This window comes from Zingiber officinale, chromosome 5B (genome assembly GCF_018446385.1).
Source record: "Zingiber officinale cultivar Zhangliang chromosome 5B, Zo_v1.1, whole genome shotgun sequence".
NCBI classification, from domain to species: domain Eukaryota; kingdom Viridiplantae; phylum Streptophyta; class Magnoliopsida; order Zingiberales; family Zingiberaceae; genus Zingiber; species Zingiber officinale.
Genome location: NC_055995.1, coordinates 90,723,595 through 90,742,661, shown reverse-complemented (window position 1 = coordinate 90,742,661; position 19,067 = coordinate 90,723,595). Strand labels below are relative to the sequence as shown.

General features: G+C 39.1%; 3 protein-coding genes across 3 annotated transcripts; all 3 read right to left on the bottom strand.

The window, feature by feature from the left end:
* Window positions 1-401: 401 nt before the first annotated feature.
* On the bottom strand, window positions 402-8,121 carry LOC121984962 (autophagy-related protein 13a-like). Its single transcript, XM_042538163.1, has 3 exons — window positions 6,730-8,121; window positions 5,347-5,525; window positions 402-1,017 (listed from the first exon to the last, which is right to left on the bottom strand). The coding sequence occupies exons 1-3, from the start codon at window positions 7,996-7,998 to the stop codon at window positions 714-716; spliced, it is 1,752 nt and encodes a 583-aa protein (XP_042394097.1). The 5' UTR covers window positions 7,999-8,121; the 3' UTR covers window positions 402-713.
* A 541-nt stretch (window positions 8,122-8,662) lies between these two features.
* Window positions 8,663-9,171, bottom strand: LOC121987616 (auxin-responsive protein SAUR32-like). Its single transcript, XM_042541366.1, has one exon. It carries the CDS (start codon window positions 9,109-9,111, stop codon window positions 8,812-8,814), a length of 300 nt encoding a protein of 99 aa, XP_042397300.1. The 5' UTR covers window positions 9,112-9,171; the 3' UTR covers window positions 8,663-8,811.
* Window positions 9,172-9,703: 532 nt separating this feature from the next.
* On the bottom strand, window positions 9,704-16,797 carry LOC121984961 (cytochrome b5-like). Its single transcript, XM_042538162.1, has 4 exons — window positions 16,636-16,797; window positions 16,426-16,542; window positions 10,377-10,443; window positions 9,704-10,154 (listed from the first exon to the last, which is right to left on the bottom strand). Exons 2-4 carry the CDS (start codon window positions 16,507-16,509, stop codon window positions 9,904-9,906), a joined length of 402 nt encoding a protein of 133 aa, XP_042394096.1. The 5' UTR covers window positions 16,510-16,542; window positions 16,636-16,797; the 3' UTR covers window positions 9,704-9,903.
* Between the last annotated feature and the right edge of the window lie 2,270 nt (window positions 16,798-19,067).

The window sequence follows — 19,067 nt, the reverse complement described above, 5'->3', positions numbered from 1 at the left end:
AACTAACATAAATTTCTATCGATCTATGCCATTTTAAACTTCCAAACATTTTAAGTTGAGCACATCAAATTTGTGTTTAAAAATATTTTTTTTTACCTTAAATCTGATCCAAACTGGTTCGAACTTTCGGTCGAATGAGATTTGAATTATACGATAGGCAAATTCAATAGTCAGTTTTAATCAACTCGATCATAACAAGTAAAATGGTTTTAGAGTTCCAATATCTTATTCTACTTACGAGAATGGTTTAAGCGATTCGACCAGAACACACAAACCAGCTCAGATCACTTCTACCCACCCGTTTTGCTCGCCACAACCTCAACTAGAGAAACTGAAATTCAATAGCAGAATTATCCATGTAATGACACAAGACACTAGAGATTCATTGTGATGACAAATCCTTCAACACTCACTTTTCACAAGATATAAATTAACCATAAATAAATGGACACAGAGTTGGTAAGATAACAGGCATTTACAGCTGCGAAACACTCTGCGGGACACTTGATAATTAGGTAAATAATCAGTTTGAAACAAGCAATTTTCTAGGAGAAAGTTTTAAGAGTTCCAAACAACAGACAATCTTGCTATATGTACAACAATAAATCTTATGGGCATCATTTTGAGTCGCTGGCCTTTGTGCAGGTATGTATCTTCGTAAAAATTAGCTCCTGGATAGTCTCATTAGTGTCTGATTATTCGGCTAAGTATCATCACTCTTTGTTTCTGTTTTTCTGTCGAAGAGATTCTTGTAGCTTAGTCATAGCTCCACTCTCGGAAAGAAGAAAGTTCTTCATCTCTTTGTAGGTTTGGAGTTCCTCCAATGCGTCACTTGTTTTCCTAGACAAGAAGGAACTATTCATGCTAACTTCTCCATTTAAGTCGGAAGACTGCGATGAACAGCTCTGATCTTGGCGAAGTGGAGGCGCGGTCTTTAACATGTGGACAAGACTTCCAACAGCTGCCTTTTGGGACTTATGGGAGGAAGAGTATTCTGCATCCTTAACATCAGGGCTCCTGTTGATCAAATAATCATGAAAATCTGTATTAGGTCACACATACGATGTAGGCGATGGATTTATAACAAACAAGTACTTGCGCCAAAGCAAACACCAAAAAAGGTTAGAATGTTCACTTCTTTAACAAGCCAGGGTGAAAACCAACCATGTTTTGACAGAATTTGGCACCACAAGAGGTACAATTGGTTATCGGCAATATTTTCTATCAAACAAACCAAACTAACTGTTGAGGGAATTAGCACAATAGTGTACTACAATCTAATTGCATTCATGAAGTCTTATGTTTATAAAACTTTGCTTCCTAATCCCTGCAAACTAACTTAACATTTAACTACAATTGGTTATCGACAATATTTTCTCTCAAATAAACCAAAATAATTGTTAAGGAAATTGGTACAATAGTGTATTACAATCTAATAGCATTCATGAAGTCTTATGTTTATAAAACTTGAAGTCTTATGTTTATAAAACTTTGCTTCCTAATCTCTGCAGCATGTTAAAGGTTCGTAGATAGCCTACTCTTGCTGCTCCATGATTCATCTCCATACTTGGTAGAATGCAGCAGAGTAAAACTGAACTCTAGTACTCTTACTTAGGTGAGAACATCTACGTGTATGCTCATGGCATTAAATGTGCTAATGGATAGACATTCACTTATATTCATGCTGTTGCTTCTGAAATTACGCCACATGTCCCCTAAATATCCTAAGGAGCAACAATGTTAAATCAAAATGGATAAACTAATGGAAAAAAGAATGAAATTTGTGCAACTTTTCCTTCATTGGAAACTCCATGCTTCAATTATAGTTCAACAAATTATTTGTTCTTAATGTATGATCCTGTCTGAAATCTGCGAGGTGGTGCGCTGGCTCCGGCGAACGACAGTTTCTGATGAAGACGAACTCCTGAAGATCCGGAAGAGTTCCTCAACGATCCTAGGCATAGTGAGATGAGTCAACAAAGCGTTAGTGATCTAAGACCGGGGTGGAGATCCCTGACTAGGCCCTCCGACGCTCAAGTCAGTTCCTCTCTCAAAGGTGGAAGAAGAAGAAGAAGAAGAAGTTAACTGAAGTACTTTGAAATAGAGTTTAGATGCTAGAACTTGCTTACCTTGCCAACGGAGAGGATCCCCTTTTTATACTACCTCATGTAACTTCCATAGTCATGAAGTGGTCCCCGGTTTATTAGGAGATGAAGTCACCTTCTAAGCTTCGTGCAATAATCCTTTAAGGATTTTTTTTTTACCCCAGATGTACCTCTTTTGTCGTTTGTGAATCATATTTATGATAAGATATGCATAGGAGCACGTTACTATAACTGAAGAAGCTTCTAAAAGATACTTCCTGCCAAATTTATCAGGCTGTCATATTTATATACTTCTGTTAAGCATGTCTCGACCGATCATTCAAGTCGGTCATGTATATATTAAGAATACCTTCAGAATACCTTCTGTTAAGTATGTCTCGACCGATCATTCAAGTTGGTCGTGTATATATTAAGAATACCTTGGGAATACCTTCTGTTAAGCATATTTCGGCTGAGAATATCTATGAGCTTTATAAGGCTGAGCACCTTTACGCTCGGTCAGGTTTTGCCTGGCCCAGCGCCTATACACATACTGATGCTCGCTCGGCCTTCATTCGACCGATGATATACTAAAAGTTTTTATAAGGCTAAATACTTTTATGCTGTCGGGCTTTGTCTGACCGAGCGCGTATAAACACATAGGTGCTCGCTCGGCCTTTACTCGGCCAGTAACATACTAAAAACTTTTATATATAAGGTTAAGTACCTTTACACTCGATCAGGCTTTGCCCGGCCAAACGCATATACGTACAATAGTACTTGCTCGGCCTTTAGTCGGCCGGTAATATACTAAAAACTATATATAAGGCTAAGTGACTTTACGCTCGATTGGGCTTTGCCCGACCGAGTGCATATACGTACAATAGTACTCGCTCGGCCTTTAGTCGACCGGTAATATACTAAAAACTATATATAAGGCTAAGTGCCTTTACGCTCGATCAGGCTTTGCCCGGCCGAGTGCATATATATATAATAGTACTCGCTTGGCCTTTAGTCGGCCGGTAATATACTAAAAACTATATATAAGGCTAAGTGCCTTTACGCTCGATTAGGTTTTGCCCGGCCGAGCACATATATGTATAATAGTACTCGCTCGGCCTTTAGTCGGCCGGTAATATACTAAAAACTATATATAAGGCTAAGTGTCTTTACACTCGGTTGGGCTATGCCCGGGCAAGTGCATATACGCATACGAGTGCTCGCTCGGCCTTCACTCGGCCGGTAATATACTAAAAGCTTTACAAGGTTAAACACCTTTATGCTTGGTAATATACTAAAAGCTTTACAAGGTTAAACACCTTTATGCTTGGTCGGGCTTTGCCTGACTGAGCGCCTGTAAGCACATTAGTACTCATTCGGCCTTGACTCGACCGGTAATATACTAAAAACTATATATAAGGCTAAATATCTTTACGCTCAGTCGGGCTTTGCCTGACCAAGCGCCTGTAAGCACATTAGTGCTCACTCGGCCTTCACTCGGCCAGTAATATACTAAAAACTATATATAAGGCTAAATATCTTTATGCTCGATCGAGCTTTGCTTGACCGAGCGCCTGTAAGCACATTAGTGCTTACCCGGCCTTCACTCGACCGGTAATATACTAAAAACTATATATAAGGCTAAATACCTTTACGCTCGATCGGGTTTTGCCAGACCGAGCGCCTGTAAGCACATTAGTGCTCACTCGGCCTTCACTCAGCCGGTAATATACTAAAAACTATATATAAAGCTAAATATCTTTACACTCGATCGAGCTTTGCCTGACCAAGTGCATATACCTACAATAGTACTCGCTTGACCTTTTATTTGGTCATTCATCATCCTATCTTTCTTGACCATGACCTCTACTTCGCTTGCCAGGCCGCTTCATCATAACCCATATCAATGTAGGTCACATTTAGAAAGAAGCAAACAAATAATTGTCAAGCAAAAAGTTAACTAAAAGCAGAAAGTGAGGGATTAGAATACAGCGAGGCATGACACCTAAAGGCATCTCAGCACAAGCATATCAGTCTGTCTTAATTCCTATATCGCCAAGCAAAACTGGGATCCTTAAGTATAGTTGAACTTAAAAAGTCCACACATCCATTAGAAAAATACAATAAATATTTCTAAACACATCTCTTGTTGAAGTCAATCATTACGATCTAGATCTGATAGACCGTTACAGATCTGATAGACTGTAACAGATCTGATAGACCATTACAGGTTTAGCAATGAGATTTTTCTTATGATGCACAACCAAATCGTGACACGGAGAGGACTTGTAAGCCCTAATTGCTAGAAGTACTCGTGAATTATATGAATCTAACAGTGAAATCCTTGTTTACTTCGCATTTGGTTAGTCTTTAAAATAGGATTGAAGTCAGAATAAGAAAGTGCTGACCATCTTCTTCAATTTAACCTTTTAGAAATGGAAGAATTCTTCTCAGTCAATTTTAGATTTCAGTTTTGGGTCTCCTGTCAATCTTTCTGGGCAATCAAAAGTAAAAAAACAACTACTTTTCTAGTAAAGTAGTTTGATATCTTTAAAAAATCTGCTAATGAGACATTCATCCACATTGCAATCAATTAAATCTGGTAATACAGTGTCCATCTTCATGGCAATCAATCTGAGAATTTTTCGAAGTTTAATCTTAGGCAGTATATTGCATATCAAACAATCAGATGCTAAATCTCACAAACAAGCCAACTGTTTATCAGACTTCATTTAGGCATAGAAAAGAAACATACGAGGGGAAAATACCCAATCAAAAACAAAGGAATTTGACAGAAAAAAAACGACACCGACATTAAGACTATACCTCCTATAGAATCAAGGAATCAAAGTTGAATAGTAGTCGAAGGCAGTGTTAGAATCTTTATATTTATAAGACAGTTAAAATATTTTTTTTCATAAGTTTAATTCTGATTTTTTATTATTATTTAAAGGCCACAGCTCTAAGGACAGAACCTTAATTGCATAGGGGTTTTAAAGGAATTCATTTCATCTTTTTATTTATATGCTTTATTTGATTTATCATGTCAATTTAATTTATAATATATGATGATATCTCTTGATCAGAAGTGGACAACTGCACAATTTATCCACAATAATTTAAGAGATTCATAAATTTCACTATTATAAAGTTCCAACGGATAGGTAAAAACAGTGAACAATAAGATTCATGAACCAATCTCCATGTTAGACAACTCAAATAGGCACAAAAATAACATATCATAAGCAGAATGGAGAGTCACCTTGTATGAGAATCTAATGTGTCAACATCATCCACAGCAAATGGGTAAGAGAAATCTGTATCGTCCAGATCATCCTGCATTGAGAATCGGCTTGAACTTCTTGAAAAGGCATACCTAGGTGAGCCACCAGAAGACAAAGCAGAGAACCTTCCAGAATCATCCCGACCATCCTTGAGACCCTAAAATATGAGAAGGATCCAGACAAGTTCATTAGTTGAAGTTGCACCTTATTAGCACAATTATTTATAGCCTGAGCATATCAAAGGACAGAGAAGATGAATAATGTGATGAAAGATCTTCAGGTGAAACAATTTCCAACAAATTCAATATTTAAGAATTATGCATAATGGAGTATAAAAAGTAAAAACATAAATACCCAATAATCCGAATGCAGGTCCCTTGATTTCAATTGAAATGAAGAAGCTACGTGAGAGATGATCGATGTCAGAGGTATTTTAGACACATTATTATCGCACTGTTCCCAGTTTTGCAATTTTACACACATATGTCACATGTTCTGATATTCATCATAAGTCCACAAGTACTTCAAAATCCTATATTGGATCCTATATACCTATCCATAATATGTAAAAAATGACACTTTCAACAGACTGATTGCTATACCCAAAGTTTTCTATTAAGACTGGTCCCACCTCAAAGATAACTAGGATTTCAGATGTATTCATGCCTAAAATATGCATCAAAACTAGTATTTTTGACCTATTAAGGAGCATAGTATCATTGTAGTGTAAGCCCTTACCATCTGCAAATTGACTATTAACCGACAGCAAACGGTCTCATGTTCCTTTTAGCACCAGTGGTCTCTGGCTATGCCACTCTGTATCAATACAACTAAATACCAGTAATCATTTTGCTTACTCCAAAACCTAAACCTCTTCCCAAAAAGTTATTACTTGAGGGCTAACCAATATGTTCTGATAACATTCTTGCATTAATTCCAATATTTTTCTTCTAAGACATCCTGCTACTGTCATATATGAATTGCATATTGTTCCCAAAAGCTGACGTTTGTCATATTCTACATTCCCAAATAAAAATGCATGTGAAATTTTAGGAATGAAACTTTAGATTTTCATGAATCCCAAGTCTGCTGAATTAATGTAGGGATAAAGGAAAAATAGGTTCCTGTGATAACGAAATAATAAAAAGAGCAACATGTGTCCCTGATAGAGATATATAAGCTGAGTCCCTGATAGGTATATATATCATACTGTATGCAAGTGTGATATAATCGAAGTTATGCAATCTGCATCTGTATAATGAAGGAGCAAGAATCGATAAAACCATGTGCTTAGGATCAAACTAAAGCTATAATCTTTTCATACATAAATGTGTCACAAAACGCGAAGGGTAGAATGTTACCTTATATGCAGCGTACATATGCAAGTTTGAATAGATATCGCCTCCACTCAAACCTTCTGACTTTCTGAAAGATCTGCTCTTGGAAGGAGACTCCTGGCTTGAAGGATCGAGTCTTGTGCTTCTAGGAGATGGAGGTGGCAAAAGGCTCTTGAAAGGATCCGAGAGGTTAGGACTGCGATGCATCTGGCTCTTCCCAGTTGCTGACATTGGTATGCTCATCGGTGCCGTCTCCATCTGTAGCCTTGATTGGAGGGAATGACCACCAAGCGTGGGAGGCGAAGGGGACGTCGATGTCGAGAACGGTGGGGAGAGCCGAAAATCATCAAACTTGAAATTTGCCTTCCGATCGCTCACCGACCGCTGGTTCGGCCCCAAGCGGTCATAATGTTCAGGAGGTGAGGATCCTACCTTGTCAACCCGATCGTGCGGTGAACTGAGCGGGTGGTGCGCCATGGGCGCAGCGTTCCAGCTGTGCGGGCGATCCAGTTGAGGGGCCGCCACCGTCGATGGCCGGAAGCCCCTGGGTGGATTCTGAGACGTGGTGGGTCGAGATGCCCAATTGGGCAGCGAAGAGGGGAAAGGCCTACTGGGCTCGGCAGCCGGACTACCGATGTAATCGGTTATGATCATCGGTGGCATCAGGGGAGAAATTTCTAGGTTAAATGCCGCGAGGCTGGGGCGGTACTCCACCGAAACAACGATCTGGCCGAAGAGGGTCTCCACCGGCGTGAAGCTGTATCGCTTCAAATCCGCCCCTTCCGCCCTAGAAAATGGCGGCGCGAAGGAGTAAACCCGGTAGCCAAGATCGTAATTGTAAGGCTGACCAGAGGAGCACAGCATCCGGAAGATCCGGTGAGCCGGGAGGAGCCGGAGCAGCGCGTATAGCGATCTGAGCAAAATTACCGACTTCTTGTAGGTTCTGGGTTGGAAAGAGCCAACATCATGGGGGTGCTGCGGGGCGCCGTGCCAGGGAACGCACTGCGCAGTCCAGCGCTCGACAACGGTCTCCCCAGAACCGGATTCAGAGGCGTCGCGTCGCGGACTTAGGAGGACGTCGATGACCAACGGGTCCATGAAGGCGCCATGGTGCGCGATCGGACCCGGGAGGTCGCCGAGGTCGAGGTGGAACCATCGGTCTCGCTTTCCGGATGACGGTCGGGGCGCGAGGCGGATGTGGGGGATGCGGGAGGCGAGCACGGTATGGAGAGTCTTGTGGAGGAAGTGGACGATGATCTGCTCCGTTCGATCGGTCTCGGAGGGGGACGCCATGAGTCCACTATCAGAGTTTGGCCGTCGTCGGGAAGCGCGCCGGCCGCCGGAGCAAGCAACCAGAGAAGGTCATGAGGAACGAAACACGAGCAGCCAGAGGAAGTAACGCAGAAGGAAGGGAACAGATTGGATGTAGCCAGAGAAAATTTCACTTTGGTCCTCATAATTAAACTATTTTGTACTATTATTTTTCTAATTAAACAAAGGCATAAAATTAACCACAAATTAATAACTAATCTTTTTTAATTAAGCAATGATTGGAGAAAGTCAAAGAAGAGTCTCACAATCGATCGAAGGGATTATAGCTATTGGGTGGTTTTATGGGATTACGTGAAGGAATATCCTATCGATTAAGGGTGTAAATTCGCTAACATTATGGAGTGGAAAACAAAAAGTACAATAATCTTTTATAGTATACAATAATTCAAGTTGATTAGGTGCAATAACATACAAATTTAGTTATTTTTTTTTCGAATTTAATTGAATATTTTATTTTAGATTTAGTTTACTATTTATAGAGCTTGTTAAATTTAATTGTTAAATTTAGTTTACTGTCATATATGAATTTAGTTTACTATTTTATTTTAAATTTAATTGAATTTAATTTGTTTTTTTTTGTTTCTTCTCTTGATTCAAGATCAAACTCTTGCAGATCGATTACAGAAATCGAGGAAGTAGAATTTACTGAAAGGAAATGGAAGAACTAGAGAAGATTCGAAGTAAACGCTAAACAGGCCGACAATATTTTTTTTTAAAAAAAAACAGTCGCCGGCTCCGCTCCGTCGTTGAAGTTCTACGAGGCGGCGCGTGCAGTTATTTCGTGATGGGCAGAGTGAAGTTCGGGTGGCGGCGGCGGCGGCGGCGGCGGAGGTCTCGCTCGATGTTGTGGAGGACGCGGCGGAAGTGATCGACCGCGCAGGGGATGGCGATGGCGCCGGAGTGGCTGAAGCCGTACTCCGCCGCGGCCTCCTCCAGGAGCTCCGCGAACAGAGGGTGGCTCAGGTACTCCAGCGGTACCGCGAACCGCTGTTGCTCCTCGGCTATCATCACCGTCACCGTGCCCTTCGCCGCCGGCGTTCCCCGCTTCACCTCCCCCTTCTGCTTCCGCGCCATTATCCAATCTCTAAATTCTGCACAGTGATGCAGCTCTACAGGGCTGATTATTTATAGAAAAATCAAAACGAATCGGAAATCGGTTAAATTTCGGTAAATCACCGCAGAAATGTTGAAAAATTCGATTCAAACCGGAGAGATAATTAACGTCACGGCATCCACGCGATTTTCTTTTGAGTCAGTGGGTTAAGAATTGGGTCCGGGATTAGATTTGATGGAGGCGTTGACTCGCCACGTGGACGCTCTGGATGCGACAATGTCGCTCTTCGACGGGGAACGAGAGACACGTGGGTGGCGCGGAGCGCACGTAGTTAATAAGGTCAAAAGAAAAGTGAGAAACACGTGCGCTATATATATAACTCGTGCAAAATATCAGAACACGGAATTAAGCGTGAGATTGTTGAATTCTAGCCAGATTGGATTTTACTTCAACAAGATGATCTGAAACATGGCTTTTAAGAGTAATTCCAACGTGTTGTAATTTGTAATTGCTTTAGAAATTGTATTAAAGAGAAAAGGGATTGAATTATGTGAGCAAATCAAACAACGATCGAATAGTTAAAAAGAGGCCCTCCGTAGTCTTGGGTTGTTCTTCCTCCGCTAAAGCATCACAATGCAGTTTATTTGGATTGCTATCGTCTCATAGATTTGGTAGGTTTCGACACAACAGACATTGCTAGCATTTATCACTACCGAGCACAAGTAGATAGATACTTCGACAGAAAGTTCGATATCATCAGTTTGAATATTAAGTGAAGCTATGGAGTTAAGGAACTGCAAGAATGAGCAAGCCTAATCTGCTTTAGTGAACTTTCGAACGGCGAATGCTAAGCCCAGGATCAACAAGGGGACGAGGAACTGCAGTACTTTGATCAGGAAGCCGGCCGGTTTATCGACGGGGTTGGGCGCTTGCTGAGGCTGTAGGTAGGTGCGCTTCACTGAAACCGTTGAAGGATCTATCTCGCCGATGTAGTATTTGGCCATCATATCCCTGGCGGTGGAGCTGTGGCCAATGTCTTCAAAATCGTTGGTCGCATCCATTCCTGCAGAGATTAAGTTGAAAGAAAACTTTTAATATTAGAGCATGAAACTACTGAGATTACAGAATTTTTTAAGAAAAAAATTCTCATTTCTTAGAAAATAGAATTTAAAGTAAAAAAAAGAACTATAAAACAAATACTGAGATAACAACCAACAGGGAATGACAAGAAACCATAAGTAAACATAAAAAAGAAAAAGAAAAGAGAAACAAATAGCGTCCATACCAGTTACTGCAAGCAAAACCTCATCACCTCCCGGATGCTCATCTATAAATGGGGTGACATCATAAACCTAGAAGGAATGAATTATTTATGACTCAGCAAAGTGTTATAATAAACCGAAATGGAAAAAGAACCCTGAAATATCAGACAGTGGTGGAACTCTGTGGGATCATCATGATTCAGATCGTATAAGGTACAATGCATATATATACTCGGCAAGGTCCAGAGGACTCTATCTTAGCATTCACATCTTTGCTATAATAACTACTACAAGTATTTTTGGCTAATACCTTGATTCTATTAGCATGGAGAGTCAACAACATTATCAAAACTCTGAAAATTTCTCTTACGCATTCATCTAAAAATCCACTAATAGATCAAAGATATTTAAAACTCCATAATTTACATTTTGAATTTAATCAACTAATATTTATTAATTAGTATAATATTATATACAAATAACATACTAAGGAAGCTTTTTCCACCATTTCTTGGGCATCTTAATTTTAATTTTTTTTATTAATTTATTAAGCCAAGTTATCAAAGACAAAAGAAGTAATGACAATAAAAAAAGTAATTATGGAAAATAATCTCGAATTTTTTCAATCAATCAAGATTTATCATATTTGACATCATAATCAGATAATATTTCTAAATTTATTATTATTATTATTATTATATGTCATATTTAATATTTCTATTGTTAGTTAGACAATTTGTATAAATAGCCCTTTGGCTTCATCAATAAAATTATTCAGAAATAATTATTCTCTATTTTCTTTATTCCTATCATGGTATCAGAGTCATAGTCATGATCTCTAATCTCTTTCATCGATCGCTCTTCTTCTAATCTCTTTTTTCCTTTATCCCTCGTCGTTCCTCTATTTCTTTCATGTACATTGTTCCTCTGTTTCTTCTTATTTCTATCATCGTTTGGCTCTAGGTTAAGCGATATGAGTCTTCCTCAATACAAATCTGCCTTTCGACTTGCAATTCTCCAACCGACTAGGTAGAAGCCGAAGCAGCCCTTTCGGCCCACCACTGAACAACAGCTGTTGTTCTACTGCTCCTGCCAATCAAGAAGGAGAGATCTCCGTGTGCTACTAGACAACAAAGTTTCAACTGTCGACAATTCTTCCAGCAAGCCACAACAGAAAACTCCGGCCAATTTGCTCCTTTTCTGTTCGTGAGCGGTAGTCTACAGAAGCCAACTTTCTTTCTAATTTGCAACAAGGTCTATTACTATCAAGGGAAGAGTTATTTATTTTCAATGTCAGATACTCAACAACATCAAGATGGCCAAAAGTAAAGTTCAAACCGATGTCAAATTTGTAGCATCGTTGATCGTATTGGTATTCATTGGTCTAGAAGATTTAATTAGTCTTATAGTCAGAGAAGATGTCAAATTTGTTTCAAAGTTAGAGATACTGGTATTCAATGTCCTAAAAGATTTGACTCAAATTTTGCTGGTAGTACTGCAGCATTAGGACAACCAACTATTTCACAAGTTTCATCGACTCCTAAGAACCCAGGATAACATCCGGATTCTGGAGTAACTCATCATGTTACACAGAAGTATGATATTCTCACAGAAGCTTTGCCTTATCATGGATCCGACATTGTACAAATAGGTAATGACTCAGATTTGCCAATTACTCATCTTAGAAACATATCCTTTCACTCATGTGGTTAAACTTTTCATATGCACAACACTCTTTATGTTCCTTCTATCACCAAAGATTTACTTTCTGTGCATTATTTTGCTCTTGATAATAACGTGTTCTTTGAATTTCAATCTCATCACTGTCTTATGAAGGATCCCACAACAGGAACTATTCTACTCCGAGGAAATATTAAAGACGATCTCTATCATCTTCAACCCACCTATACTAATACTTGGAGAACGCACTAACAAATTCTCTTGGCACGCATATCTTGGTCATCCATCTCTACGTCTTGTTTAGAATATCATTAATCAGTATGATTTACTAATTTCTTTAGTCTCCTCATCTCTAGAGCTGTAAACGAGCCGAGCCGAGCCGAACCAAGCCGAACTTTAGGGTGCTCAAGCTTGTTTGACAAGGTAATCGAGCCGAGCCGAGTTTAAAATGAACCAAACTTTTGAAATGATTGTTCAAGCTTAGCTTGGTTTATTTTTTATGAGCTTGAGCTTGTTTGAAGATTGGCTTGAGTTTGAGCTTGTTTGAATCTTGGCTTGAGCTAGGTTCGAGTTTAGTTCGTTTAGATATTATCAAGCTCGCAATTCAAGCTTGATTGTTTGAAACTTTTAGTTGTTTGATTGGTTATTGGGCTTGATAATTCAAACTTATTTGTTTATTTTATTTTATTTTTTATTTAGCATATTGAAAAGAGTTTTATTAATGAATATGGTTTATGAACATTATTCACGAACATTATTCATGAACGTTATTCACGAACATTATTCATGAACGTTATTCACGAACCTTGTTCGCGAATGTTGTTCTACTCACACCTCTAGTTTTCCTTTAAAATTATTCACTCTGATGTATGGGATCTTGGTCCTATTCAATCTAATCAAGATTTTCTTTAATATGTTATTTTTATTGACAATTTTAGCAAATTTACTTAGATTCTTCATATGAAAAAGTCTGAACTTTTCGATATTTTTTGTCGTTTTCAAAAGCATGTTGAGCGTTATTTTGATCGTAAAATACTCTATCCTTATTCTGATTGGGAAGGAGAGTATTAAGCCCTTCATCGTCATCTTTCCTCCTCAGGCACCCTTTATCGAGTCTCTTGTCCCTATACTCTTGAACAAAATGGATCCGCTGAAAGGAAACATCGTCGTATAACTGAAATTGTCTTAACCCTTCTTAATCATGCCTCAGTTTCATTTAAATTTTGGGATAATATTGTCCAAATCTCAGTATACCTTATCAATCGTTTATCCACTCCACTACTTCAAAACAAAAACCCCTTGAAAGACATAATCGCCCTTCGGATTACTCATTCATCTATATCTTTGGTTGCGCATGTTATCCTTAATTGCGACCTTACTCAAAGTATAAGTTAAACCCTCGATCTCAACAATATGTTTTCCTTGGTTATAGTAATTTGCATCATGGGTATCGTTGTCTACATATATTAACTGGACGGATATATATTTCTCGACATGTTATTTTGATGAGTCTTTTTTCCCATTTACAGTTATTCCCTCGGATAATCAAGGCACCTTTCTGATTTCCCCTAATAATATACCAGAACTCTCACAGGTTACTCCAACAAGACATACTCAAAGTCCAAGGGAAGATGAAATTTTGGGCTATGCTCCATCTCCACCAAATCTTGCAGACTTAACATCTAGCAATGTTCCTCTCTCTAGTCCTAATTCTCATCAATCTGACCACTCATCTCCGAGTAGTTCCGATGATGATACTCCTCGTCGTATGCTTCCTCTAAGCGAGATTTATGCTCGATGCCCGCCAGTTTCCACCCGCTATCCTCTTCCACGGGCTCTAATTGCTTCTTCAAGTTTGTTGAACCAACTAGCTTTACATAAGCAATCAAAGACCCAAATTGGCGTGCTGCGAAGACTACAGAGTTTGATGCTCTTCTTCATAAACCTTAGTTCCTCGTACTCCGTCTATAAATAGTGGATTTTAAATGGGTTTACCGAATCAAGTATCAAGCAGATGGATCCATTGAACGCTACAAAACTCGCTTTGTTGCAAAAGACTTTAGTTAAAAATCAGGTATTGACTTTAATGATATTTTCAATTTGATCGTCAAAATTACAACTATCAGATTGCTACTATCTCTTAGCTCCAAGTAGTTGATATAACAATTAGATGTTTCCAATGTTTTCCTTCACGATAGAGTTGTCGCACGAGCCAACCCATGGCGGGCCAACCATTTGGCGAGGAGAGGTGGGCCGACCCATCATCTTGGCGGGTTGGCAAATCACCAACTCAACCCAATCCAAGGCGGGTTGTAGGTTAGTTAGGTTGGCCAACCCACGAGTCCATCAAAAATTTTTAAAAAAAAAATTAAAAGTTTTATATATTCAATGTTTTACTTCAGAAAAATTTCATCAATCAAATGTATCCAGAAATAGGTATTTTAAATATAAACAACAAAATAAGTATTAATGTTTGATGAAAAGTATTATTTTTATTTCAAAATTATAACAAAGAAAGATAATACATTGACATAAAACTTGGCTTACATATGTTTCATAACCCGCAGGCTAACCCAAGCCCATTGCGGGCCGACCCGTGCGGGTCACAGGCCTAAGCGGGTCGACCCGCGGCGAGCTTGGGTTGATAAACTCCAACCCAATCTGCTTGAATTATTTGGTGGGGCGGGCCAACCCAACAAGCCCAACCCAAATTGACGGCTCTACTTCACGGTCATCTTGAAGAAACTGTATTTATGGAGCAAGCACCAGATTTCATCTACCCGCAACTTTCAACACATGTTTGTAAATTTCAAAAATCTATATATGGTCTTCAACAAGCGCCTCGTGCGTGGTTTCATCGTCCATCTAATTGACTTCACATTTAGGATTTTTCTGGGTCAAAAACTGACTCTTTGCTATTCTATAAATGCAATGGAAAATTTATCATATTTTTTCTAATTTACGTGGGTGATATTTTAATAACTAGCAGTGATCAAGAAGACATCACTTCTTTCCTCCATCTCCTTAATCAAGAGTTTTCGATTCAGGACCTCGACAAGGCTTTTTTTTTTCTCAGCATTGAGTCTCTTCCACATGCTGAAGGTTGTCTTCTCTCTCAGAGCAAATATATCATTGGACTTCTTCAATGAGCTAAAATGAATGACACACGTCTTATCTCCACACTAATCAATAAAAGAGGTTTTAATGCTCCTTCTTCCTCTCCTTTAATGGCTGACCTCAGATCTACCGAAGTATTATTGGTGTCCTACAATATATCACCATTACATGACCTGACATTACTTTCACAGTTCATCATGTCTGTCAATTTATACATTCTCCCACTGAGTACCATTGGAAAAGTGTTAAGAGAATTCTTTGTTATCTTAAAGGCACAATTTTACATGGTCTTCTCTTATATTGTCAGTCCTCACTAGAGTTGAATGTCTATGGTGATGCAGATTGGGCCGGATCTCCTGAAGACAGACACTACAAAAGATAGTATTTCCAAATTTATTATATTCACTGCTACGATTATTATTATTATTACGATTGTATGTCATATTTAATATTTCTATTATTAGTTAGACAATTTGTATAAATAAGTCTTTAGTTTCATTAATAAAATTATATAGAAATAATTATTCTCTATTTTCTTTATTTCTACCAAGAAGATGTTAGTTTAGATTTTGAAGCCCTGAAGAAGGCCAAACTGCACAAAATGAAACTGAATTCCAACTTCATTTCCCAGAAATAGAGCTGCACATCTTAAGCCAAAAGACTGAGAAAGAGTATCCATTCTCAGATAATAATTACAATGTTAGCCACCATACAAGACCACTATGAATTCTCCTCAATGCCAGTCATGCTAATATTCACAATTTCCATCTAAGAGATTAATCTCACTCATAAAATGAATTCGACAGATAAGATTCTATATCCCAATTTAAGTAAAAGCTTTATGAAAACACTTTATCTCACTCAACTTCAACATCTTTGGACCAGAACAAACTCTATATAGAGACTAATATCTTTCAGTGCTTCAACCATGGGCTTTTTTTTTTTTTTGCCGTAAGCATAGTATAAAATCAACAATTCCCTTATTTGCACTTGAACAAACCAACCTCACCTACCAAGTCTATGCACAGAGTCCGGTACAGGCTTAAGGATAAGTACAGAGGACCAATTAAGATTTGAGGGAACACAGATTATCTCTTGCTGTTTAGCACCAAAAAGTAATCATCGGCGAACAACTATGTGTTTTCTACAAACTTTTAAACAATTTCTTAGCCCTGCGATCCAAAAACTGTGAAACAAAGTTTTAGGTAAACACTTACAAGGAAGAGGACAAAAAGAGGGAAAATTAGATATAAAAAAAAAAATTGGAGAAAGAACCTTTCCGTCGATGATGAGCCAACAATCTTTGGCGACGTTGTGCTTGGCGACCTCATCAAAGTGATACACCTTGGAATCAGCCATTTCCTCGACCAGAGATGGGGAAACGACGCGAATCTGCGGACCGAACAACAATCTTTAAAGCAGAAAAAGAGAGAGAGAGAGAGAGAGAGAGAGGAGAGAAGGGGGAAAAAAGGGAGGAGGATCTACTTGAAGACGATGAATCAGGCCGGTGGTTCACACCTACCAACCACCCCGTGAATCTCGATCTCCGAGGCCGCTGCGGATTGCTGTTTGCCGATTTTCGTTGATTCGAAGATGGAAACTCCGCCTGCATGTGCCGTAAGGGGCCATAAAGGCCAAGGGGGGAATGGATCATTTATTTATGGTCGCTATCAACCATCCAACGAGCCAGCTTTATGATTGGTCAAATTTTGATACAATTTGATTCATTTCAGCCGAGCCCCGCACGACATTGTTTCCAAATTTAAAACGTAACTTTAAACATTATCATGTGCAGTAAAAATATATATATATATTAGCTTCAAAATTTCCAACTACCGCAGTCCCACGTAATTTCAGTATCATTCCGCAGTTGAGCTGCCAAAACAATGTAAAAGTTTGTCACTGTTTCAATTAGTGTTCATGGTACTTATCTGCCCCAAAGATGATAGGACATAGGGAATCCTTTGGTGATGTGGGGAGGGTGTTGACTGTTATGGTTGAAGTCTACAGAAGGGAGGAGGTCGAGGGGAGGGACCAATGTCTTCTTGAGCATTTGGAGAGTCGTAGAAATTTAAAAATGGTTAGAATAATCAATAAGAGGTAAAAGAAGACGGTAGACAATAAGTAGTAGAGTTATAGAGAAAAACTTGTTCTTTCTCCCGTTGACCCCTTTTTATATTCATTAATGGTCAATGATTATATGATGATTTTTAATCTTCTATTGTATTAATGATTTTTTTTTCACTGTATTCACATCTTCTTATGTTATGATAATGATTTACTGTCTTTTAATGATGTTAGGTATTTCGAGGTATATTAATTATGCATGAATTTGAGGTCCTTTAGTTACTTTGGTTCAAGATCAAGAAGAATAGACTTCTTATAATTGATCGACAAATCAAGTATATGTCCTTAGTGTTTGCTGCTCCGATGATCCAAAGCTTGTACTCTTACTTTGTCTGACTTTTTGAGTAAAATTGTGCTTGGTTGGTCCGACTCAAGTGATGCTTGGGCGGGCGTGGCCGATCGAGAGTATTAGTTGGAGTAGCTTTATGAACTCAGCTTTGGTCGACAGGGTTCGGGCCGGTTTTACCCCATTGGGGCGGGCCCTAGTGCCTAGCTCAAATGATGTTCGGGCAAGCATGGCCATTCGGGAGTATTAGCTAGAGTAGCTTTACGAACTCAGCCTTGGTCGACAAGATTCATGCCGATTTTACTCCACTGAATTATCTTTGACTTGACTTTTGTCTTCCACATAAGCAAACACCTTGACCCTTATGGAGACACGTGGATGCCTTACCATCCCCACATCGTATGTCTTCCCCTCAAGTCCAATTGAAGGAGATACAAATACCGACTAATTGTACCAGTAAAAAGCAACTGATGGTTGTTTTAATAATACCACGTGGCTGACGTTAGTCTTCAATATTAATGAGGAGCATCCTTCGGATAATGGATAGAGAATACACATTAAATGTGATGTGTGATGCCCTTAATTAGCATGGTGCATAATTAATGCTTCCATGATGCCATAGATATTGGGCCGAGTATGGGGTGTGTCGTAATTCACCTTTTGCTACGGTCACGTAAAAAAAATTGATTGGATGGCCCGATTACTTTAGACTTAAGATAATGATGACTAGTGTTTCACCGCGAGTTTGGCAATAGATCTGATAGTAGGAAAACAATCCCGTCTTTTATCGATCTTTAATCCATCGATTGCGGTTAGAATGAAGCTATAAATCAACTTGAGGAGGAGCGAGTGCCGCCTTGCCTGTGCAATCATCTTTAACCCTTGTTCGAGACTTGGCCTTCGTTGCTACATTCTGTCACTTCCTTGCTTTAGAGTTCTGCCTCCATCCGTAAGTTTGTTCGAGCTTCTTACTTTCTTGTCGCTTTCTTGATGACCGAAAACCCTTTACTTTCTCCTTAGTACGAGTGGATCCAAACTTCGCTAACAGGAGAACATTGCCTTGAGATGCGGCTATTCTATGATATCTCACCAGATTCGGTTTCGTATCCCAAGCCCAACCAAGTGCCTTATATGCCCCCACCAAGTTATTTAAGTTTCTTCTCCGATCAATTAGATGGTAGTCTCTGTTTCCCTGTCCCCGAGTTTTATAGGGATGTGTCAGAATATTTCGACACACACCTCCATCAATTAGCTCTGAATGCTTTTAGGATTATGAGTGGGGTGACAATGATTTTTAGGTTGTATCGGATACCCTTGACTTCTGTTTTCTTTCATTACTTTTATCATCCTAAATGGGCAGAGTTAGGTGCCTTTTATTTTATGATCCGGGCGGGTTATCATTTCCTTGATGGGTTCCCCTCATCTCACAAGGGTTGGAAAAATTAACTTTTCTATCTAAAACCTCCAACCTCATTCACATTCTTGATCGGCTGACAAGTAAATC